This window comes from Lepidochelys olivacea (genome assembly GCF_965140295.1).
Source record: "Lepidochelys olivacea isolate rLepOli2 genome assembly, chromosome: 12".
NCBI classification, from domain to species: Eukaryota; Metazoa; Chordata; order Testudines; family Cheloniidae; genus Lepidochelys; species Lepidochelys olivacea.
Window position 1 is genome coordinate 25,613,708 of NC_140422.1, and position 25,083 is coordinate 25,638,790.

At 41.2% G+C, this 25,083-nt stretch overlaps 2 protein-coding genes across 3 annotated transcripts in view; one reads left to right on the forward strand and one right to left on the reverse strand.

Annotated features, from left to right (window-relative positions):
* Positions 1-2,365: 2,365 nt before the first annotated feature.
* On the reverse strand, positions 2,366-9,302 carry LOC311528812 (chemokine-like factor). Its single transcript, XM_084644243.1, has 4 exons — positions 8,980-9,302; positions 8,552-8,710; positions 7,028-7,123; positions 2,366-2,692 (listed from the first exon to the last, which is right to left on the reverse strand). The coding sequence occupies exons 1-4, from the start codon at positions 9,250-9,252 to the stop codon at positions 2,588-2,590; spliced, it is 633 nt and encodes a 210-aa protein (XP_084500369.1). The 5' UTR covers positions 9,253-9,302; the 3' UTR covers positions 2,366-2,587.
* A 970-nt stretch (positions 9,303-10,272) lies between these two features.
* The window catches only part of TK2 (thymidine kinase 2), a 32,662-nt gene continuing 17,851 nt past the window's right edge, over positions 10,273-25,083 (forward strand). The window contains exons 1-6 of one of the 2 annotated variants that reach the window (XM_084644912.1): positions 10,273-10,555; positions 12,305-12,342; positions 13,535-13,630; positions 15,500-15,553; positions 18,032-18,121; positions 20,923-20,996. In XM_084644912.1, coding sequence (XP_084501038.1) covers positions 10,384-10,555; positions 12,305-12,342; positions 13,535-13,630; positions 15,500-15,553; positions 18,032-18,121; positions 20,923-20,996 — 524 coding nt within the window. In that variant the 5' untranslated portion in view covers positions 10,273-10,383. The remainder of the gene's footprint in view (positions 10,556-12,304; positions 12,343-13,534; positions 13,631-15,499; positions 15,554-18,031; positions 18,122-20,922; positions 20,997-25,083) is intronic. The other variant, XM_084644913.1, reaches the window with a different exon arrangement.

The following is a 25,083-nucleotide window of genomic DNA, read 5'->3' on the forward strand; positions in this document are numbered from 1 at the left end:
CTGCAAAACACCATAATCAACAAGGTAGCAATGCATATTTCAGGTTCCTTACATTACATGCAACACTAAATATACCCATTGACACAGCAGTAAACTTAACTAGTTCAAGTGCATATAGCTAAAGTGCTGGAAACAATTATCTAAGGTGAGATGCTCCATAACTGACCAGCCATTTAAGTTGTGAAATTCACATTTCAGTGTTTATTTGTTATTTTGGTCAAGAATAATAATCAGGGCATTATTATTTTAGTGGCTGGAACAGCAACAGAACCCTCACTAGAAAGTAGTAAAAACTGGCAGATTAAGTGCTGATTGACTAGAAGTCAAGTATAGGAATACCAGAAGAGAACTTAATATTTGTAAGAATAAAAGGATGGAACAGGGTACCAATGTACGTTGTGGAAACAGCAGCTAAAACATACAAATACTTCTGAAAGCATAGCTCATCATTGCTAGACAAGAAAGGCAAAAAAAAAAAAAAAACTATTGAGAATGCTGAAGAAAATATGAAAACTATACTGCAAGCATGCAGAGAGAGGGAAGAGGTCAATTCTAAGACAGAATTAAATGTATGAATGAAAAAAATACAGAAAAGTACAGAAGCTGATTTAGTAGTACTGTAGTAAGAATCTATAATGGAATTTTCAGAGATTGGTCTAGCCCAGGGGTTCTCAAACTTCATTGCACCACGACCCCCTTCTGACAACAAAAATTACTACACGACCCCAGGATGGGGATGCTAAAGCCCAAGCCTCACCATCCCAGGTGGGGGAAGAGGGGGCAACGCCCAAGCCCTGCTGCCCCAAGCAGGGGGGCCGAAGCCCAAGGACTTCAGCTCCGGGCAGGCGGCCTGTAACCTGAGCCCATCACGCTTTGGCCCCAGGCAGTGCAGCTTGGGCTTGAGCTCTGGGCCCCAGCAAGTCTTAACACCAGCCTTGGCAACCCCATTAAAATGGGGTTGTGACCCACTTTGGGATCCCAACCCAGTTTGAGAATCGCTGGTCTAGAGCCAGGGTCCAAGTGCTATCTCTGGGTCTTCCTTGTCCATGGAGGAATTTTTAGAGGCTACCTCTTGCAATTTTCATCTATTAACTTCTGTGGAGAAGCAAACTTGGGCTTTTGCCATTCCTCACCCTGACAAATAATGAGAAGGAACAGAGTTGAAATTCACCAAACTTTCACTTCCCTATCCAGAAATTACCTGCTTAGGAGTGAAAAGAGCCCTTAGTGAAATTATGTCACTGCTTTGACTATAGCTGCAAAATGTTAATTTTAATACAAAGCCCATTTTCCTTGTTTTCACATATTGTACTGTTTATGACATTCTTTGCATCTGGCAATTTATGACTATTGCACTATCCTTATGCTTAGCTTTAAACTACAACTTACTTGCATCTTAGGAGTGCTATTCAATTTGAACAGATAAGCTTTGGTTCTGAACTGTACTTGACCTTTAACATTGTACTCTGAACAGAGCACAACAGCTTCTTCAGCTGCTATTTCCATTAAAATTGCAGTGCTGTTTGTGGAAAATGAAATACATCTTAGCCCAAATGTTGTCCAATACCTTCATTGTACATTAGCACTTGCTATTTATGGCATTACTACAGCTGTGTTCTGCTATGGTTCATATTTCGAAGACAGACTAGATTTTTTTGTTCTGTCTTCAGAATATGAAGATAAAAACTCAGCAAACAGGTTTCAGTAAAATTATTTTTGCAGAGTATCCACATACTCTACAAATGTTTCATCAGCCAATTTGAGTTATTTTTCACAAGAAATGAACATACTTTTTGCACCTAGTTGCACTTATTAGCACTGCCTTTATTTGTTACATAATTTTTAAGGCTGTATTTTTCCAGATGGAAAAACATCCCATCTCAGTGAACAAAACTCCTGAGTTTACAGAAATGGTAAAGAATACAATAATTAAATCTTTAGTTAAGAAAGGGAATGGTATTTCAAAGTCTGTTTTGGGTTACATAGCACTAAACTGGGGCTGTACTCATCCAATGAGAAATAAGACTAATTCTAAGGGTCAGATCCTGATATCTTTACTCAAAACAAATAATACTTTACTTCACAGTGATCCCATTAACAGGCCCACCTGTAGAGTAAGATACTATTCAGCATGACTATGGATGTCAAAATCTGTCCCTAAATATATTTGGCAGGAGAAGACTCGTGTTAATTCAAATAATTCTTGCTTCAAGTACAGTTACTACTTACCTATTGAAATAATACATTTAGATCCATTTGTATTTTCAATTTTATTACATAAACACTTCTGTAGAAAATTAGATTAACAAGTGAAAATGTATCAAGTTTACCAAAACACATAGGACAATAATTTAACGTTAACACTTGTAAAAACATGTAGTCTAGAAAAATACATAGGAATTTAAAGAATGTTAATGTGTGAAAAAGTAAACTAATGTAGAAAAACAGACAGGAAAATATTACAATTCTAAGATGAACATGTTAAATCCTTTAGGAAAAATACATAGGCTAATAATGAAACGTATCATATTATTCAATAGACATTTAAAGTGGAGAATAAATCAGTCTTTTGGTAAATTGGTCATTCTTATCTGGTAATAACATTCCTTCCTCTTGGCTTATTAAATGTAATCTTCTTGAAAAGAAGAACAGAATCTGCAATACAAAGACCAACCAATAGAAGACCAAAGACCTGCAAATAAAAAGAAAACTCTCAATTTCCTCCTTTGCACAGTTAGTTGTTTATCGTCTTTACCTTTCATTTTAATAACTCATTCATTACCAATTCTGAGCAGATGCAGTTGCTACAGATCACTAAATTGGTTCTGGCCTTCTAAATGTTTCTGGATGAATATTTGATTTGTGATTGAGAAATTCAGTGTTCTCCATACTTTAGGTCAGATATACTGCAATCTCTCATAAAATGACTTTTCCCCTATGCTCTGGCAATCATCTTCACCCTGACCTTGCTTGCCCTTCATCTGTCATCTCTATGAACAGGAAGTGACTCAATCTCCATGGAAACCAGACTACAGACATGCTTCTTTATGTGAGATTATGCTTTCCTCCAGAACCAAATCTCTTATATCTGTGTAAGGGATGATCTACTTAATGGTTTTGGACTGCAGTAAACTCAGTGTTTGCAGATGCAAGGCTAGAAGAAAAAGATATTTTTCTCTTTCAGAAGTTTTGAAGTGAAAAACTCTGACAGGAAGTTACCTTAATGTTTAAAATGTGAATACTTGTTAAAACATAGGGCTAACTCATAAAATTTCAGTCACAAGGAAGCAAAACAAGTGTTTGCTAAACAGGACTCTTAGGGTATGTCTTTCCTGCATAGTTAACTTGGGTTCTTATGTGGGTGTTGCCCTAAGCCTCTGCCCATCCATATATAAAGCACCAAAGTTTGGTGATGCTTTAAACCTGTGCTAGGTGGTCTGGCTGGGGGGTACAGGCTAGAGGTCGGGTGCCACTTTAACTTGGGCTGGTAACTCACCCATTTTTCAGTGAAGAGGCAAGCCAAATCACTCAAGTGATGATAACTTCAATGCCTTCCCACAGTTTCCATGTGCCCAGAAGGCAAGAAAAGTTCTCCCACAATTCACTGGGGGAGAATCGTGGAGCAGCTCTGTTTATTGCAGCACAAAGAACCTTGGGATATGCCCCCCAGAGGTCTAGCAACACATGTGGACGAGTGTGGTACCAGTGAGGGAACAGTGGGTATGGCTATACAGCAACTAGGAGGTGTGAATCCCAGCTCAGGTAGATATACGTTAGCTCTGAACTAGTGTGCTACAGCTTGTAGAATACCCACAGCAGCATGGGAAGCAGCTCAGGCTAGCCAAGCAAGTACAATCCCCCCAACTCCATGAGTACATACTTGGGGTGGCTAGCCTGAGGCACTGCCCGTGCCACCGCAACCACACTGCTACTTTTAGGTGCTAACTTGAGCTGAGCTAGCATGCCTGCGTTTACTCATGCTGGGAATCACACCTTCCCGCTGCTGAGTAGAAATATGCAGTAACTTGAGTATGGCTTTGCAGTGTGGCTGCTCAGACCTCAGCAGCAATCACTCAAGATAACCCTGCAGTGAACAGACACCCTTCGATCACCAACCCAACTAGCAGCACTTACCACCTCTTTGTTACTGTATGTTAGCAGTTTAAGAGCACATCTATACTTGAGCTAGAGGTGTAGCATACATGTGCTAGCACGCTAACTGTAGTGTAGCTGTACCGGTGTGGACAGTGTGATGGGCTAACCATCCCAAGTACGATCCCGCCCAGGATCCTAGGTACTTGGGCAGCTAGCCCATGCCACAGCTTGTTCCACTGTGGCTACAACTGTGGCCTCACTCAGAGCTAGCACACATATCTACTCGAGCTGGAAATTACTCCTCCAGATAGAGGGCAGACGTACCCCCAGTATCACTTGGAGTCCTGTTAGATGCTTTGTGTGCTACACTACAAAGTTACATAAACCACTTCTAAATAATCTGTTCTTCGAGTAGCAGGGTTTGCTCTGATTTTAGTTATAAACACTGGAATGACCCATGATCACAAGCACACTTTAAAAACTGTTTTGTCGTCATCTTTAGCAAAAACAAAAGAAAACTAACCCTAACCCTAAGTATACACTCTTCTTTGCAAATAAATTAGCTAAATATGATAATCTGTAAAGCTATATATTAAGATCAGCTCTGCTTTTACACTTTATCTGCTTATTATTCATTTCCTTATGTGACAGTCCTCCATTTGTACTTGGAGGGAGGGGAGAAGTACTGACTCTTTACTCAGATGTTCCTTTATCAAATTATAACAACACACTGGATGTCTAATATTTATGTTAGTAAAGGTAATTTAGCAAATGCAGTTTAAACATGAGAGGCATTCTAAAACATGTTTGTCATCTGAATTCTAACTTTTCAACTCAATGCTATTTGCTACACAACATGAACAGTTTCAAAATAATAGTACTTTATTAATATAAATCATTTGTGAACACTATCTGAAGGAGACAATAATTCACCTCATTCCTCTTTCCCGAATGTAGGCAAGGACCTCATATGGTTAAAATTGGCAACTAGCGATGCTAATTAACATCAGCTAAGAATCTGGCCCTTTATATTTAATCATGAGAGGCATTTGGAAAACAAATGCCAGAGAAACAAGTTAAACATTTCTGACTAAAAAATTATAGGTTCTCATGTTCTCGAAGACAAAACAATCCAATAACCTTTTTTAATTGCTCTAACAGTTCACTCTCAGCAAGTTATGCACAACCATTGTTTATATTATGCAATTTGGGCCTTTATCAGGAGTTTTTCTGCAGTATGTTCACTCCCCCAAGACTTCTTTATTTGACATGGTGATTCTCTAGTGAGCTAGAAAAAGAATGATTGCGTCTTAGCTGTCACCCAGGAGGAAACTATCCTTTACTATTTCCAGTGCATTTCACTTGGCTTGAGTGCCTGGACTCAGATCTGAAAAGAATCTGGTGTGTTTTCTTAAGTGAACCACCTTTCTATGACACAGTTGCTGCTAAAATGCATTACTTATCTTAAGTGTAGTAGTGAAGTTTTCATTTCTTATAGAATGGGGGTTTGCTGTTTTAGTCAATGACCTGTTCATAATAGAATGAACTGGATCTTCAGACATGACTAAATCCAGATTTGTAAAACCAATTTCTCAAGTGTGTAAAGGGTGGGGAGAGATAATCTGCTTCTCTCTCTCTTGGCAATCTTAATAGCCTTATTCATTTTGTCCAAATATCTGTTTTATTAGGCTTGGCTTTAATCTCCTGCATCGTGGCAGCTAATAAGTCCTCAATCTTTTTATCCTGAATTTGTGCAGTGCTTTCTGCTGCTATAGATTTTAACTCAACTTTAAGTTCTCCAGATTGCTCATGCAGGAGACAATCCTATCAAATGTTTAATCCAGCACAGTCAGTCACTTATTTTGGAATATTTGTAAAAACTTTCTTTTAATTTTCTTCACTTGTCAGCACTGGAATAAAATGACAGCTTTGCACACTATGGCTCATAGCTGTATGTACAAAGAACTCATAGTGTGAGCTCTGGTTTTTATTGTTTGACGTATTTTAACAACTTCTGTTTTCAGAAAGCCAAAAATACTTTAAACAGGTGAGTTTTTAGTCCTTTATTTGTTTTAAATTGTATATTTATCAGTCTCACCAGCACCTCCTCTTTTTGTGTGCTGACCTTCCCTTCTCTGATTTGTTTAAAAATGCAAATGACAAGTGGCTTGAATTTATGATTGGGTTTGATCTTAAATATTCAAACTATAAGCTGAACAACCGACTTTTTTATCCGTATAACAACCTCCTTAGTTTGCAATGCTCTGCGCAGTGTGAACATGGAGACCTGGGATCGTCCTGGTCTCTCACTCGGTTTTATAAAAATAATACACAGGACTGGGAATTAAGAACTGAGAGGAAAAAAAATCAGTGTATGTCTACTCTTGGGTTTCAACTATGTTTTAATAGAAGTACAGGCACATCTCAGGAAGGATACTGTAATAAACTGGATAGTCCCAAATTAATTCACTTCGGATCATCCAACCTGGAATTTCAACTTTTAGAAGTGCAGGTGAATTAATTGAAAACATTTATACTCCCTCCCACCACAGCAAACCCAAAGCAACAGTGATATATTAAAATTGCAACTTGTATTGTCAAAAAACTTTATCAGAACTAAGAATCCTGTGATTATATGGTAAATGAAATCTTCGTCGTATGTAAATTTAAGGAATACAGTAATACCAGCTGGCTCTTATATTTGTCAAATATAACTCATTGCATGTTACATCTATTGTTTGTGTATTCTGCATGCCATAATATGTTCAACTGGATAAGGAGGTTAGCCCGCATGGCCACATTAAAATGACAGATTTATTTTGAGGAAAAAAGAACAGTAATATTTGTTACATGAGCATGATAACTAAATATTTAAACCATCTCAATTTTAATGGTCTAATTTATTATTATTACGATAAATTCCCCTACTTACTCCTCCAACCAGAGTCCCAGTCGTGGTCTTGATTATTATTGCACACAGGCACACAATGATAAAGAACAAAACTGCAATCAATGAGTTGAAAATATCCTGAAAATGTATTATAAAACATAATTAACTTTCATTAAAGTACATGGCTAACAAATACTGAAACGTGCATACTTGTAGCATATAGCAGTCTTATTTTACTCCTTGAAGGAAGTAAATGAAAACAAAATATATTTGTTGTGTTGAAAAACATTAAATGATTGCAAATATGATGAGGTTCAATAAGGATAAGTGCAGGGTCCTGCACTTAGGATGGAAGAATCCTATGCACCGCTACAGCCTAGGGACCGAATGGCTAGGCAGCAGTTCTGCGGAAAAGGACCTAGGGGTGACAGTGGACGAGAAGCTGGATATGAGTCAGCAGTGTGCCCTTGTTGCCAAGAAGGCCAATGGCATTTTGGGATGTATAAGTAGGGGCATAGCGAGCAGATCGAGGGACGTGATTGTTCCCCTCTATTCGACATTGGTGAGGCCTCATCTGGAGTACTGTGTCCAGTTTTGGGCCCCACACTACAAGAAGGATGTGGATAAATTGGAGATAGTCCAGCGAAGGGCAACAAAAATGATTAGGGGTCTAGAACACATAGCTTATGAGGAGAGGCTGAGGGAGCTGGGATTGTTTAGCCTGCAGAAGAGAAGAATGAGGGGGGATTTGATAGCTGCTTTCAACTACCTGAAAGGGGGTTCTAAAGAGGATGGCTCTAGACTGTTCTCAATGGTAGCAGATGACAGAACGAGGATTAATGGTCTCAAGTTGCAGTGGGGGAGGTTTAGATTGGATATTAGGAAAAACTTTTTCACTAAGAGGGTGGTGAAACACTGGAATGCGTTACCTAGGAAATCTCCTTCCTTAGAGGTTTTTAAGGTCAGGCTTGACAAAGCCCTGGCTGGGATGATTTAACTGGGAATTGGTCCTGCTTCGAGCAGGGGGTTGGACTAGATGCCTTCAGGGGTCCCTTCCAACCCTGATATTCTATGATTCTATATTCCCAATATCGCTATTACTTGCCAAGAAACAAAATCTTTTCGCCTCTGAAATGGGATTAGGCAATGTCCAAATCTGATCAGCCGTGATACCAAGTGGCATGATGCTAAAAATTGCATTCCTGACATAACCCCCTTTGTCTGAGCCCTGATCTACGCTATGAATTTATGTCTGGGTGTTTTATTCATTTGATATTGTTGGTAGTGAGTTTTTGTAATTCAAATATATTCATTATTTAAAAGACTAGCTCAATTTAAAACAAAAGAGAATTAATACAAGAAAGCAATTATGATCTTTTCCCCTAGGCAGAATTGTAGCTGCATCTTAGCTTTGCAGAACTAATGCTTACACTGTTTTGAAATAACATGGAGCCTGGTCACAACTGTTAATTAGGCACTAGCACAACACCACTTGTTTTTATGCATAAATCACAAAACGCACACGCACCTACACTTGCATTGGAAAAGATACAAATCAATACTTACAGCTAAAGGCCAAAATAAGAATTTCATCTTTTTATCTAGTTTGAGCAAGTAGAGCAGAAAGAATAACAGAGTGATGACAAATTCCATGACTGCAAGGGCTATGAAGGCTTCATGGGATTTCGAGGCAGCGAAACAGATGAATGTTACCAAGGCAACAACCTGAAAGAGTAACGACAGGATTGACTAACGTCCTCCCTCGCCCTGTCAGCAGGGGGTCGGCACGGAGCTAGACACCCCAGGGCGAGACCTAGTTCCGCAAAACGCCCCGCTGCCCGGCCGCCACCGATCGGCCCCGGCCCTGCGCATTCAAGGACGGGCCTCAAGCCCGCTAAAGCCCCTAGGACGCTGAATTTACTGCAGCGGGGCTTAGCGGACGGCGCTGCGGCCCGCCCCGCGCACACAGCGCCCGGCCCGGCCTCGCCTCGTACCAGACGGGCGATTTTCAGCGCCCCCGGCAGGGAGCGGGGGTAGCCGCTGTTCAGCTCCACCATGGTGCGCGGCACCCTGCTGCGGCGGCCGCCGTCGCTGCGGGGCGGTGCCGGAACCAGCTGAAGCGGCCGTTGGGCACGTGAGCGTCTGAGCAGCCTCCCCTCCCCGGCCCGCGCGGGAGGCGGCGGGGCTCGCGCCGGCCCGCGCACACAGAAGGGGCTGGGCAGGGGAGGCCGGGGTCGCTCGTGCAGCCCGCCCCGCTCCTTGTGCATCCAGCTGCACCTACACCCAGCCCGGAGGCACAGCCAGACGGCTGCCGCCCAACTCCCCCGCCCCCCATCGCTGTAGAGCCAACATCATCCAGCCCCCCCACCCGTGTATAGCGAACCCCCTTTCACTCTCCAGAGCCAACTTCCCACAACCCTCCACCTCCTGCATAGCTAACCCCATCCAATTCTCTAGCCCCTCCCACTCTCCAGCTCCCCCCCAGCAGAGCCAACTTCCCACAATCCTCCACCTCCTGTCTACCCCCCACTCCTGTATAGCTAATCCCCTCCCACTCTCCAGACACCCCCCAGTAGAGCCAACTTCCCACAGCCCTGCACCTCCTGTATAGCTAACCCCATCCAACTCTCTAGCCTCTCCAGCTCCCCCCCCCAGCAGAGCCAACTTCCCACAACCCTCCACCTCCTATCTAAACACCCCCCCCACTCTTCAGCCCCCCGTCCCGTATAACCACCCCCCTACAACTCTCCAGCCTCCGCCCCCGTAGAGCCAACTCCCTGCAACTCTCCAGTGACTAGTCCCTACAATTGCGCTGTGTTCCTCATTTATCAGGGTGTATAGGTTCCATTAGCAGATGGGGAAACAAACGCAGACAGGTTCCCCTGCAGGCACTGCAATCGAAACGTTGCCGCGCTGTTGCTCCTGTAAGAAAACTAGAACGTGAAATTGACTAGCAACAAAAATGAAACTGGTTAATTTATTTTCATTGTCTAGCCTGAGTTGCAAAAAAGTTAAAAAGCCCCAAGCAGGGTGAAAAGCACGTCAGTTCTTAGTTTGAATAGCCTGTGTTGGTGTTTTTAACTTAAGCAGAATTTTTAATGCAACCACCTTCTTGAATGAATGAGCATCTGCCAAAACATAAGAAACAAACTTGTAAAACAGGAGCATTATTCGAGAGCGCACTGTGTCTTTAAGGGCCCCGCTGGAAGGCTTCCAGCAGCAGTTTGCTAAGATTGGTTGCTCAATGCGTTGCTCAGTGCTTAATACAGTAGCGGAGCTGGGATCATACAGGAAGCAAAACATTACAGCAGCGGAAATGCGTGCCAGGCATAGAAAAGCTCTATGCGGCTGGAGTCTTATACCTAAGTCTTAGAGCTCAAAGCTACCGGAGATGGGCCATGTGGTTATTGAAGTCGTTATGGATCCGGCCTCTCCTAAGCCTTCAATATACCAGGGGCGCTCAAGCTGGCCTCGAGTTTTGTAGCGGGAACAGCCAGCGGAAGCAATTGCTACATCCACTGATGGCTAATCGCAGCCTCTGCATGGCCGGCTGCTCCCAGGACGCCTCATGTACGTCTGGTACTTGTGCGGCATGAACCGTGAAGTTGTGTTTAAAAGATTGTTGATGCTACCCTTGCGCCCTGGTATTTGTAGCATCAGGAATCTCTCGCGCTGTCTCTCAAGAGATTTATTATTTGAGATGAAAGTACTGTAGAGAGAGGGGGGGGGGAAAAAAGCAAACGCCACTTCATTCCTCGAAATAGGTTGATGGTTATTGCTTTTCACAAAGAAGTAGCTGACGCTTGTTTGAAAGGTATTTGAGAAAATGCATTTGATCTAGTGGATAGATCTGGTGTTATTTTATTAAACATTGTTGCTGCGGTTCTTGATTTATCTTTTCTTAAGTATGTAGCTGTGTGTACATTAAATCTGCTGATCGCAGTAGGCAGCCTCTATTAGTATTTGGCCTCCCACAAATTACTCATGATATAGAGGAATTAGGAAGGAGGAACGCACTTGCCAAATGGGGAAGTTTTTAAAAAAAAACGAAATGCAGGATATTTAAAAAGTTTCACGCCTTTCAAATATATCCCCCACTCTTCATTTTTTGAAAACAGGATGAACTCTGGTTAATTTTTTTTTTTTTGTAGTAGACAGGCAGAGGCAGTTTTTGAAATCTTCAACAACCAGGAACTTTCAAAACCCCTTCATGACACTAGTTAGTACTTGTACAACAAGTACCCATCTCTACTTCTCTATTAAAGTGCACAAATGAACAATATACGGTAATTAAATGCCCTGAGTCCTTGCTCACCTATACATAGTGAACAAAGGTGCAGTGAACATTGTAAAAGGACATTATCAAATTGCAATCCAGTCAATTTCAGAAAATAAGTTAAAAGTAGTTTTAATTATATCTGTTCTGAGTCTCTGGTCAATTTTTCTTTTTTTTTCTTTTTTTCTTTTTTTCTTTTTACAATCACAAAATTCCCTGTTTTTAATATGGTTTCCTTCCACTGTGAGAGAGAGGCCCAAACAGAGAGAAACTGACTTTCCACAAAAAAGAGGACTTTTGGCACCTTAGAGGCTAACAAATTTATTTGAGCATAAGCTTTCGTGAGCTTATGCTCAAATAAATTTGTTAGCCTCTAAGTTGCCAAAAGTCCTTCTTTTCTTTTTGCGAATACAGACTAAGATGGCTGCTACTCTGAAACCTGACTTTCCACAGGCTCTGGAGTCTGCACTATCAGTTTGAATTGTGGAACTGGTTTGTCATTCTCCACACAAAGTTCTGTCAAAGGTGCATAGTATCTGTTTTTCTCTACTCTTTTCCGTGATAGACTATCTTAGATGTTACTTGTAACAATAGTAGGTACACATTTTTAGATGGACGAGTATCTTTTAAATTGAAAATATCTCCTTAGTATCTAAGTTCCTTATCCTGCAGAAAGCTCTGCGGACTGTGAAGTCAATGGTGCTTTGTTCAGGCATAGGGATCTGCCTACAAGTAATTCATTGCAGATTTGGGGCCTATTTTCTTATGGTGAAAATAAGCGCTAACAAAGAAACAACCATACATAATACATAATCTTGCTCAATGAAGGTAGGAACCAGCCACTTGACTGCTTATAGTGTATAATATAAAGTAAAGCCATTATAGCCATGGGAGTTTAATGTAACATGTTTACTGTAACCTATAACTCCTAAACCTAAAACTCATTAATATATTCATTCTTACAAGAGTCCTGATAGTGGGTTTGGATATATAATCTAAGAGCAGTTTCCTAGTTCTTCTAACAGTGTTTCTTCCTGTTCTAGATAAACACCTGATTAGTGAAGGAGAGAAAAAGACAGTTGTAAGTATAATATTTTGCTCTGAAAAATGTATTTAGTATATTATTATTATTACAGTATAATTGTATTATGGAAATGTCCACAGGCTAATGACTGGGTCTTGGTGTGAGCTGGTACACAAATCTAGAGTCTTATCCTGCATTTTGTTCCAGGCAGGCAGACCCTTTCTGAAATCACTGAGGTAACTTAAAAGAAAATCAAAACGGTTTTATGTGGGTGCAGGGGCTGCTCGTGTGGAAACAAAGTTGCTTGATCGGGGCCACAGAAGTAGTCAGCATTCTGAATGTAGTCTCCTTCCTTTACACTACATGTATTTTGTCTGTAAATTCCAAGTACTCAATTCATGGTGTTTTAAATCTAATTATTTTATGATATATTAGTAGATGGTTGGACAAAAATATCTTTCACTAATTTTAGAAACCTAGATGTCTAAAAGAAATTGTAATTTGCCTGAGAAAAATCTATTTATGGGTGTAGAAGTGATAACATGTAATGTACAATAAATTGTATTCAAAGTAAGCTTAAAGCCTTTTGGGGTGAAATTTAAAACACTGTGGACGGCTGTGTAATGGGTTCAGTAAAAGGTGCAGCAGCACTGCAGGGAAACCTCTGGAACGCTACGTGCCATGGAAAGGGGTTCTGCAGTTCTGAAAAGGATGTTGTGGTGAGGCATTAGGATTGGACGGTGCAGGTCCAGAAGCCCAAAGCCTCCAGGCTTTGGCATTCCGCAGGTATTGAATCAAACTCTTATTATTTTAATAGTCACACTAACTGTACAGTGCATATGGAACTGGGGTGCAGGTCTGTAGTTGCAAATATGGTTTTGAAAATCTGGCCTGTTGAAGCCAATATGTATCAGTTTGCACAAGTAAGACCCAAAACTGTACTGGCAACTTGTATCTTTAGATATTAAAGGTTTGATTTCCCCACTGTGGTGTTCCATATTTTTTCCAGCACAAAACTCCATTGCTTTCAACATGTGACTCCATTGTAAAAAGCTTGTACAATGCAACAGTGAATCAAGACCCAAACTCCTGAAGTTTAGGGATTCTCTTGGAAATGCTTTAACTATATTGCTCTAATTTGCTCTAATGTACTTATAATACTAATGGATTATATTTAGGCTATAAGTATGTGTTTCTACATTTGCTGTCAGTTATTTCTTTTCAGTAGCATTTCATTTAATATTGAAAGGTTGGTGCCTTCTTTCACCAGATCTGTGTTGAGGGGAATATTGCAAGTGGAAAAACAACATGCCTGGATTATTTTGCCAAAACTGCCAGCATTGAGGTAAGGGGCTTGAAACGTCTTAATGTTCAATCAAATCAGCAAGAGTGTTTCTGTTGATAGCATTGACAGTATTCAAGTCTACTGCAGTATTTCCCAAGATTAAATGAGAGTAAGATGAATTTAAAGGAACACTGTCAAACATTTTCTAGTTTTTAAACTGTTAGCAATAGTCCCAGAAGTTTAAAAACAATACTTTTTTTTCTTGATGTTGCCTTTTTTCATTTGGCAACCAATACTTTTCCTTGTTTTCCAATACTTTTCGTTGTTAATGAGATGGAAGCCAATATAATGTATTGTATTTTTACTACGTTTGTGCTTGGGTTAATTGTTGCCTCGATCTACGATCACACACATGCATAGCTTTGCTCATGTAAAATAGGCTATTGATGGCACTGGGTCTGCCTACCTGATTAAATATATATATATATATATGAGTATTTCCATAATCAAGGTCTAAGGTAGTATTAGTGTCTTGGAATATTGTAAACAGAGTCAGTGGAAAAAGCAATATATATTTTAGGAAAATTCTTAGTTGTTGAGTGGCAGATATAAAATATATACAGTTCAAAAATAGTCAACAGTGGAACATAGTATATTCTGTAGATCAAATTTTGTTCCTCAAAAAACTAACAATAACCAATAGAACTACCATTCACTACAATTTTAGTCACTGCATTTTTAAAAATCTTAAATGGATCTCATAATAAGCAAAGTCAGAGATATATCACGTAATGAAGCTAAAAGGTATTAATCCCCATAAAACTAAAATAATTCAGGTAAAGATGTGCTGGTTTGTTGGGAAAAATACATTTGTATAATTCATTTTTGGAAGTTTGTCAAACAAACATGGGATTTGATCCCACGTTCCATAGGCAAAATGCTTTTGGATGAGGAAAAGACAAACCTATTCTTAATACTGTAATTGCTTTAACCAAAACAAATTCAGAATAAACTTCAGGAAGCATTTATTTATGTGTACATAAAATCTTAAAGGTGTTGATAGGTCTGCTAAGAAGAATATTAATACAAAAATCTAGGATTCTTCATAGGGATACTTAGTATTAAGAGGGTCCTTGGTAATTTAAAAGGAATAAATTGAGTTGAATAAATAGCCCAAAATGTTTTTTTAAATATGTATACAGTACAAAAATTTAAAAAGTAAATGCATGTAGTTTAGCTAGCTAATCTCAGACTCACACTAAGATCTTAAAAGTCCTTTATGGCCTAATCGTATAGTTTGGTGGATTCTCATCCCCACATGGAGACATCCTGGAGACTCTTGTGGTTTCAGCTACTTAGGGCAGAATAGACCTTCTTTTTCTGCCTAATTTTGATTATTATTAAACTTCTAACTGCATTTCTTTTTGATCCACAGAAATAAAATGAGAGTTATGTATAGTGGCGTATTGATCTTCAGCTTTTATTCCTTTGTCATTCTGTTTTGTCCTATGCAAACTTAATTTGTTAGCAGATCTTTCACATGAAATACCCTCTACATTCAGCTGTCAGTTCTTCTCTCTTTACACTGTAACTGATAAATGACAGCCTTCTACGTGGTATCAGTCAGCCATTGCTTTGTTTTGGTGTGCTGATAAAAATAATAATTAATAAAACTACCCACCAGGATATTTTGTAGTTAAATGCATCTTTTTCATTTTTATAATAGCTCTTAAATATTAAATTGTGTATTTCATTAAATCAATCCTTTTTTAAAAAAAGGCATAGATTCTCCAGTCCATGTTACTGGTACAGGTACTTTATTATTCATTCATTTGTAAAAATGGTCTTAAGTTGATGCATTTAGATAAATAAAATAAAAAAATTGAAATCGTTTGGGTCACATGGAATGAATGTAATTTTTTAATTAAGGTTTTGACAGAACCTGTGCCTAAGTGGAGGAATGTACATGGTCACAATCTTCTGGTAAGTGGCAGGAACTAATCCTGTGATTTGTGTTCTGTTAAAAATATGGACCTTGATGTTCTCAAAGTCCTGTGTGAGGGTTTAGATGCATTGAAGTCCCTAGCAAGGATATGGTAACAATCTTATGTAACTGAAAATTAATATCATGATGGTGATTATTATTTTTTCTCTTACTGAGGAATGGGCATTAAACCTATTGTGTGCAAAATGTAGTCCTGAGAAGGACTTGGGCTCCGATCTTGCAAACAGCTCCATGGTGATGGACACTACATCTACAGTGAGCCACATTTTGAAATCGGTGAGCTCTGTGCAGGCATAAAGATCTGTCTGCATGCAGCAGGTTGCAGGATTGGAGTCTTAGTCATCTCAGAGACACAATGGGTCTGTTACTGCTTGGCAGTGAGTTCTTTAGTTCATAAACTAAGTCTAGGACAGCTCTTTCAAATGTTCAAAGCAGGCAGGAAATTTTTTTTTTAATACTAAACAATACAATACAAGTAGAATGTGTAGTCAGATGAAAGGAGTTGGATTTGGCAGTCAGGGAATGCTGTGTGACTGCTGAGAAAGTGTCCTGCAAGATGTTGAGTACCTTCATTGACTATGGTGAGTGTGCAGGGTCATCCTCACCTCACGGAATCAGACACTTTTAACGCAGTGATGCAGCACCGTCAGAGACTCCACCCTCTGATAAGTTTAGCATTATTACCCAGAGTGGGGGGGTCAGAAATCAAAGTAAATGAATACATTTCACTTCCAGCCTAAATTGCACATACAACCTGTTCAAAGTACCTGCACTTTTGCACACACAATATGCATTTTGGCTCCATTACTAGTAGCAGTGTATCCTGAGGAAAGCAAATTCCCTTGGGTGGAGATTACTGGTGCTCTGCTTTCTGTTTTTCCATTGGCAGTATAGCAGGGGGATGCACTGCTCCATGACTTGTCACCAACATCTTCACCAGTAGACCACCTGCCTTACAGCTCTCTTTGAGGTGGGGGGAGAGGCCAAGTCTGTGTCTGCGGGCAATTCAGGTCACTTTAAACCCTGATGTTTGCTATTAAGCCATTTTGCAAACCCACACTTGATCCTAAAAACTCCCTTTTTACTATAAAGTGTTGTTATGCTTTGGGCTTATGGTAGAGGCTGATATTTACTGGTGTAAAGAATGGAAGCGGGGTGGGAGTCCTGGAGATTAGAGAAATGCTTTGCGGAGCCCCAGGGGGAAAAAACCTATAATGTGCTATGTAAAAGACCTCTCTTCTCAGAGTCACAGTAGATACTGTGGACATGTCTAGCTACTCCTCTTTAGCGTCATTCACTGTCCTGGGAGCTCTAGCCCTGCTCAGGCAAGCACAGAAGCAGATTCATTTTTTTAGACATGGTGTAATTTGCATTTGCCTCATAGAGGAGACTTCTGGCTGTGAGCTCTCTTGAGTTAAATGCACTACATATGTTTTCATTCAGAGAGGTGCTGAGTGCCTGTAACTCCCACTGAGTTTAGTGGGCAATCTGAGTGCTCAGTGTCCCTTATGATTAGGCCCATAATTCCAACACATGCTCTGCCAAATGCGGATGAGTCATTTCATTCTTTTACTCCTGCGGGAATTCCGCACCATTGTGCGATGCGGAGTTTTGTAGAAATTAACACTGTGTGCAGAATTTCCTTTCCTCACAGAAATGGGCTGGAGTGCTGTTGGCCACCATTAGAGGTCGCAGGATCCAACAGAGCCCAGCATGCACACAGAAGACACTTCCGGGGGGAGGGGAAGGAGTTAGAGAGTTCCTGGCTGCTGCAGTTCCCAACATGCCCTGAGGAAGGAGAGGGCGGCACACAGGAAACTCCACATAAGCCTGGGACCGAGCATCAGGCTGTTTCTCCCTCTGGATCCCTGGGCTCTGGGGGAAGAGAGGGGCAGGTGTCTGGGCTGGGGTGGGGGCACAGGTAGGCTCGGGGAGGGAGGGGGTATGGCTATCTGGGCAAGGGGGGGGCCTGTGGTTGGGCCCTGGGGAGACGGGGGTTCATGTGTATTGGCTGGGGGCAGGGCACAGCTGGGCTCTGCAGGGGAGGGGTTGTTGGTATCTGGTCCCCTGGCTGGGCTCGGGAGGCGGGAGGGGGCAGAGAAACAGGAAGTGGGTAGTCATAGGGGGTTTCTTTAACTCTCTACTTCTGGGGGAATTTTTGTGTGTGTCTGTATTGCTTCAGACATACTTGCTGACAGGTATTTTGAAATAAATTTCCAAAATAATTGAAACTGGTGTGATTTTGTAGTGTTATTTTGACAAATAAAATTTGCAGAAATTTTAATTTTTTGGCGCAGAATGCCCCCAGAAGTAATAATTCTGGTGTCTGCTACCTTAATGCCATTATTTTGGTAAGTCTGATCAGGTATAAAATAAATAGCTTAGTTTTATTTGTTACTAATTGGTATAGTCAAAGTGGTTTTCTTTCTCTCTTCTGCCCCCATCCCCAACATCAGGGTTTAATGTATCAAGATTCATCACGGTGGGGGATAACGTTGCAGACATACATACAGCTTACCATGTTGGAGCAGCATACCAAGCCAATGGTAATTTAAAGATATTTTTTCTTTTAATCTGAAGCAGAGATATTAAGGTGCATTTATGGATCAAAATAATTTGATAACCCTGCATCCAAAAGATAAGACTCTAGGTTGACTTTCATTATGTGTTCCTGAAGCTAGTAGGGATTTCCATGTGAAAAGACAACACTAATATACTCAAGTCAATGCTTAGTGTGGGCTGGGACATCTACCTCATATATTTACATGTGTTTTATTCCCATATCCAGTATTGCTTACTGTTAAATGCTGGCCCATGCCTTGGTCATCTCTCAGCTTGACTGTTATCTTTGTCTTTTTATTTATTTTTTGATGTATGTGAATTGTAGGAACCTCAAACTCTGGGTTCACATATGGTAATCTTAAATGTGAAGATTCAAAATCACACATTGGCTGGTATCACTCAGAATACGCCCTGCTGACCCATGGGACTCTAAACACAAATGCAGCTTCCTGCTTCTCACCTCTTTCCACTCTAACCCATCTGAAATGCTTCTGCTAAGATCATGTACCACTTCCTTTTGGATTGTCTACACTTCTTTCTCGTCATCCGTTTTCCTTCTGCTCCCTTCTCACATTCTTCCCAGTCCTCTCCCATGTGCGCTCTTTGGGCTGGATCTTCCCTTTTCCCTTTCTCATCCCCTCCCTCCCCCTGAAACTCCTTTGTTTGCTTGGAGTCTTGATTTATTGTTTCCTGCCCACTTGATAGCATCTCCAGTTACTTTTATACCTGAACTGTTTGTTATTGTATCATATTGTCTGACTTTGCTTTGGGGCAGGGGTCTTTCTTTGTGAAGTCCCATGTGAGGTTATGGTCCAATGAAAATGATTGATAGTAATTTTGACAAAAATAGTTCTATAAGGCTGTGGTTTGGGGCTTTCTGGAAATAGTTTCTCTTTTCCTTGTCCGAAAAGTGACATTTTACAAGTTACAGCTTTAAAGTATGCCCAGTTCTCACTTCTCTGCACTCTTGAAAATTTGGACAGATCCTGTTAACTTTCTGTTCAGTGTGTGTTATGAGACAATTGCACCATAATGCTGGGTTTTTCTTAGATGAAAACACAAAAATTATACCTGTATCCTGGCTGGTATGTAAAGAAGGAAAAGGGATATGGTTGATAGCTTCAATGAAAAAATGCTGAGACACTAGTCTCCTAAAATGAGCAGCTTTTTATAATGGCTGTGTCCCTAGTATGGATTAAAGCAGAAACAGAACATACCAGATTGTGGCTGCTTTTACACAGATACACAGGGAAGAGAGGTCACAGGGAGACCTTTCTCCATCTTGTGCATTAATGAAGGAGGCAGCCAGCATATTGGTGTTGCGCTAAGTGAGTGTGAGGGAGGTGGGTTAGTGTGGCCAGAGGCACTCCACAGGAGCTGTGGCTGGGTGGGGTGAAATCCACATCCCAATCTCCTCTGCACCTATTAACAGCGAGCATGTTAATGAGAGAGTGCATGCTTCACCCATTTAGAGGGTGTCATCATTTCCACTTCTGAGCACGTTCCCTCCCCATCCTCAGTCTGTTTCTGTGTTCCATGGGCAAAATGCCTTCCCCTTGTACCCCTCTGTGCCCCATGCCCTATAGCATTGCTCTGGCTCTTACAGCCACAGAAGAGTCCCATGTGTCGTACAGCTTCAGGGTGGATGGAACTTTTCTCTCTTTCTCAATCTTCCCTGTAGATATAGAGGAGGCTAAAGAGGCAGGAAGCCTTCCAGACCTCTGTCTTGCAGAGCACCTTGAAAAGTGCTCCATGCACCATCACTTCTGTGAAAGTTGTGAGATGACAGAGCTGCCATGCAAAGGAGCATATTGAGCAGCAGACAACTGGGGGTGCTCAGTACCCAGAACACTCTTTCAATTCCTTTTGTATTTCCTAGCACAGCTGTAGAAAAAACCCACAAGGTTTGGGTGTGCTTGAAAGTGCAGAGTTCTTTTGTTTGATTTGCAAAATGTTAAAAGTCCCAGTGTCTCTTAAGAGCTCATTAAAAGCTCCCAAGAATTCCCCTGCATTCTAATCTGTACTCCGCTGCCAGTTCCTGTGTCAACCTTGCAGTAGCAATTGTGACTGTGTGACCATTAACTCTGTGTAGAATAGCTGATTGGAAGGAACTCCTCCAGCACCACCTGATTCTTTGGAGACCAGGGAGAAAAGCTTAAACATTGGCAGGAAATCATCATTCACCAAAATTGAAGCCCATTTGGGTGGTAGATCAGATGAAGCTGAGATGCTCTGCCAATTGCAGTGACTGCTTTGGCCTCCGTGAAAGAGGAGTAGCATACTTGAGACCATTCTAAAATCCTGTTTTCTTTCTATAGTGTCTCTGATCAGTGCCCTATATAATAAGCGCAGTAACATGTCTGAGGAGGGCACCACTTCAGGCAGTGACAGTTCCCATTGCTCTGCACAGTCTAATGGACTGCAGTTTATTTCTAGTCAAGTATCTAATGATTAACCTCTTGGTATTGGTGGGTTTGGTGCTCCTGCAGTTAGCCTTCATGCATCTTCCATAAGCCTAGTGTGTCAGGAAACTCCTGGTTCTGGAATCCCAGGTTTATATACATGATGTTTCCTGAGTAAGAGTAATTTTTTTCTCTCTGACCAAACAATTAGTCTGTGTTACAATCAGCATAGTTTAGTAGGAGTTTAATAATGTAGTGACCATGAAGAAGATTGATCAATAATGGAGGTAAAAGGACATGCTATGCAGCATTAGGGGGGTGAAAGAAATTAAGAACATTGGAAAATGTAAAACTAGTGAATGGCTGTTGTTTTTATCTTGTAGATTTCCCCGCTAAGAATGATGGAGAGGTCAATTCACAGTGCAAAACACATTTTTGTAGAAAACTTATATCGAAGGTACAGTAAATGGTTTACTACTTTAGCTTCCTATTTTAACTATAGAGTTTTTTTAAGTAAACTGATAGTCTTAGTTTTCTATGGTAATTTGCATTTCAGTAATCCATGAAACCTGGCAGCAGTATATTAGAGAGCTAGTGGTTGCTTACTTAGTCAGTGCTGCCGTTATCTTTAAGTATTACAGGTAAGTTTTTTTAAAAAAAAGAAACAACTATAGGATTTGTCTCTATATATGACAGTCTTGAGGAGCCTTCTGGATGAAGTACATTGTGCATTTAGAAAGCTTTTGCTCTAATAAATTTGTTAGTCTCTAAGGTGCCACGAGTACTCCTGTTCTTTTTGTGAATACAGACTAACATGACTGCTACTCTGAACCTGTGCATTTAGGATATTCATTATCAGTTCTTCAGCACACACACGCAATCCCATCTTCTCTGGACTGAAACAAAACAGCTGTTTAGTAGTATTCAGAAAGATACACTACAATTTAGGACAGGACATGAAGAATAAAACTGTAGGCAATTGGAACAGGGAAATTAGGTAGATACAATATACATTAATTACACAAACTAGATTTGGCCAGGATCTGGAGTTTATCTTGCTTACATTCTCATGGAATGCTAAAGAGCAAATTTTCAGGACTTCTGTTTTACAACTCATCCATAATTTGGCACATCCAAGAACATGGTGCCCCTAAAACCATGTGAGGTCATTGTGTGAGTGAAGAGTGGTGCCTGTTGAATTACAAATACTTTCTGTAGCAGCCTGTGTTTTTTCCTTAGAATACCATTCATGTAATGACCAGGCCCAACTCTGGTTAGCTTGTCAGAAGTGATGAGATCACACCTTGAGACAAGTATCAGGGGTTAGCCATGTTAGTCTGTATCCACAAAAACAACAAGGAGTCTGGTGGCACCTTAAAGACTAACAGATTTATTTGGGCATAAGCTTTCATGGGTAAAACACCACTTCTTCAGATGCATGGAGTGAAAATTACAAATGCAGGCATTATATAATGACACATGAAGGGAGGGGGGAGTTACCTCACAAGTGGAGAACTAGTTTTGACAGGGCCAATTGGATCAGGGTGGATGTAGTCCACTCCCAATAATGGATGAAGAGGTGTCAATTCCAGGAGAAGCAAAGCTGCTTTTATAATGAGCCAGCCACTCCCAGTTCCTATTCAAGCCCAGATTAATGGGGTTAAATTTGCAAATGAATTTTAGTTCTGCTGTTTCTCTTTGAAGTCTGTTTCTGAAGTTTTTTTGTTCAAGTATAGCTACTTTTATCTGTTATAGAATGCCCAGGAAGATTGAAGTGTTCTCCTACTGGCTTTTGTATGTTACCATTCCGGATGTCTGATTTGTGTCCATTTATTCTTTTACATAGGGACTGACTGGTTTGGCCAATGTACATGGCAGAGGGGCATTGCTGGCACATGATGGCATATATAACATTAGTAGACGTGCAGGTGAATGAGCCTCTGATGGTGTAGCTGATGTGGTTGGGTCCTCTGATGGTGTCGCTAGAGTAGCTATGGGGACAGAGTAGGCAACAAGATTTGCTACAGGGATTGGTTCCCGGGTTAGTGTTTCTGTGGTGTGGTGTGTAGTTGCTGGTGAGTATTTGCTTCAGGTTGGGGGGGCTGTCTGTAAGCGAGAACTGGCTTGTCTCCCAAGAGAGTAAGGGATCATTTTCCAGGATAGGTTGTTGATTGTTTATGATGTGCTGGAGAGGTGTTAGCTGGGGGCTGTACATGATGGCCAGTGGTGTTCTGTTATTTTCCTTGATGGGCCTGTCCTGTAGTAGGTGATTTCTGGGTACCCGTCTTGCTCTGTCAGTCTGTTTCCTCACTTCCCCAGGTGGGTATTGTAGTTTTAAGAATGCTTGATAAAGACCTTGTAGGTGTTTGCCTCTGTCTGAGGGATTGGAGCAAATTCGGTTGTATCTTAGGGCTTGGCTGTAGACAATGTATCATGTGATGTGTCCTGGGTGGAAGCTGGAGGCATGTAGGTAAATATAGCGGTCAGTAGGTTTCTGGTATACGGTGACATTTATGTGACCATCACTTATTTGCACTGTAGTGTCCAGGAAGTGGATCTCTTGTGGGGATTGGTCCAGGCTGAGGCTGATGGTGGGGTGGAATTCTTCAAGGGCCTCCTTCCCTTGGGTCCATACGATGAAGATGTCCTCAATGTAGCACAAGTAGAGGAGGGATACTAGGTGATGAGAGCTAAGGAAGCATTGTTCTAAGTCAGCCATAAAAATGTTGGTATACTGTGGGGCCATGCGGGTACCCATAGCAGTGCCACTGACTTGAAGGTATAAGTCATCCCCAAATGTGAAATAGTTGTGGGTGAGGACAAAGTCACAAAGCTCAGCCACCAGGAGTGCCGTGGCCTCATCAGGGATACTATTCCTGACAGCTTGTAGTCCATCCTCGTTTGGAATATTGGTGTAAAGAGCTTTTACATCCATGGTGGCCAGGATGGTGTTTTCAGGAAGATCACCAATGCATTGTAGTTTTCTCAGGAAGTCGGTGGTGTCTCGAAGATAGCTAGGAGTGCTGGTAGCGTAGGCTCTGAGGAAAGAGTCCAAATAGCCAGATAATCCTGCTGTAAGAGTGCCGATACCTGAGGTGATGGGGCGTCCAGGGTTTCCAGGTTTATGGATCTTGGGTAGCAGATAGAATACCCCTGGTTGAGGCTCTGAGGGTGTGTCCGTGTAGACTTGTTCCCATACTGTAGCAGGGTGTTTCTCTTGGTTCTCCTCAGTGGGGTCAGATAGTGGCCTGTAGAATGTGGTGTTGGAGAGTTGCCTGGCAGTCTCCTGTTCATAATCTGACCTGTTCATTATGACTACAGCACCTCCTTTGTCAGCCCATTTGATTATAATGTCCAGAGTTGTTTTTGAGGCTGTGGATGGCGTTGTGTTCTGTACGGCTGAGGTTATGGGGCAAGTGATGCTGTTTGTTCACAATTTTAGCTTGTGCACATCTGCGGAAGCACTCTCTGTAGAAGTCCAGTCTGTCATTTCGACCGTCAGGAGGAGTCCACGCAGAATTTTTCTTTTTGTAGTTTTGGTAGGAGGGTTCCTGTGGGTCAGTGCACTGTTCAGTGGTATGTTGAAAATATTCCTTGAGTCGGAGACGATGAGAGTAGGCTTCCAGATCACTGCAGAACTGTATCACGTTCATGGGGGTAGTGGGGCAGAAAGAGAGTCGCTGAGATAGGACGGACTCCTCCGCCGGGCTAAGTATGTGGTTGGATAGATTAACAATATTGTTAGGTGAGTTGGAGGTACCACTGTTGTAGCCCCCTGTGGTATGTAGGAGTTTAGATAGTTTACTGTCCTTTTCCTCTGAAGAGAAGTGAAGTGTGCATTGTAAATGGCTTGTCTCTTTTTTTTTTTTTTTTGTAAATTCCAGCCACATGGAAGTTTGTGTGGAAGGTTGGTTTTGTACGAGAGTGTCAAGGTTCCTTCTCTACTCTGAACTTTAGGGTACAGATGTGGGGACCTGCATGAAAACCTCCTAAGCTTGCTTTTACCAGCTTAGGTTAAAACTTCCCCAAGGTACAAACTATTTTACCCTTTGCCCTTGGACTTCCACTGCCACCACCAAATGTTTTATCTGGGTTTATTTTATTAGGAAAGAGCCCATTTGCAAACGTCTTTCCCCCAAAAATCCTCCCAACCCTTGCACCCCACTTTCTGGGGAAGGTTTGGTAAAAATCCTCACCAATTTGCATAGGTGACCACAGACCCAAACCCTTGGATCTTAAGAACAATGAAAAAAGCATTCAGTTCTTGAAAAGAAGAATTTTAATAGAAGTAACAATAAAAAGAATCACCTCTGTAAAATCAGAAGGTAAATACCTTACAGGGTAATTAGATTCAAAACATAGAGAATCTCTCTAGGCAAAACCTTAAGTTACAAAAAGACACACAGACAGGAATATCCATTCTATTCAGCACATCTTATTTTCTCAGCCATTTAAAGAAATCACAATCTAAAGCATATCTGGCTAGATTACTTACTAAGTTCTAAGACTCCATTCCTGTTCTGTCCCTGGCAAAAGCATCACAT

Bases quoted from the DNA above. Each gene is read 5' to 3' on its own strand.
- LOC311528812 (XM_084644243.1), bottom strand. From the start codon at position 9,252: ATGCACAAGGAGCGGGGCGGGCTGCACGAGCGACCCCGGCCTCCCCTG. The intron at 7,124-8,551 runs GTAAGTATTGAT...ATACATTTTCAG, and splicing joins TCTTATTTTGGCCTTTAGCT to GATATTTTCAACTCATTGAT. The intron at 2,693-7,027 runs GTAAGTAGGGGA...TTTTATTTGCAG, and splicing joins CTGGGACTCTGGTTGGAGGA to GTCTTTGGTCTTCTATTGGT.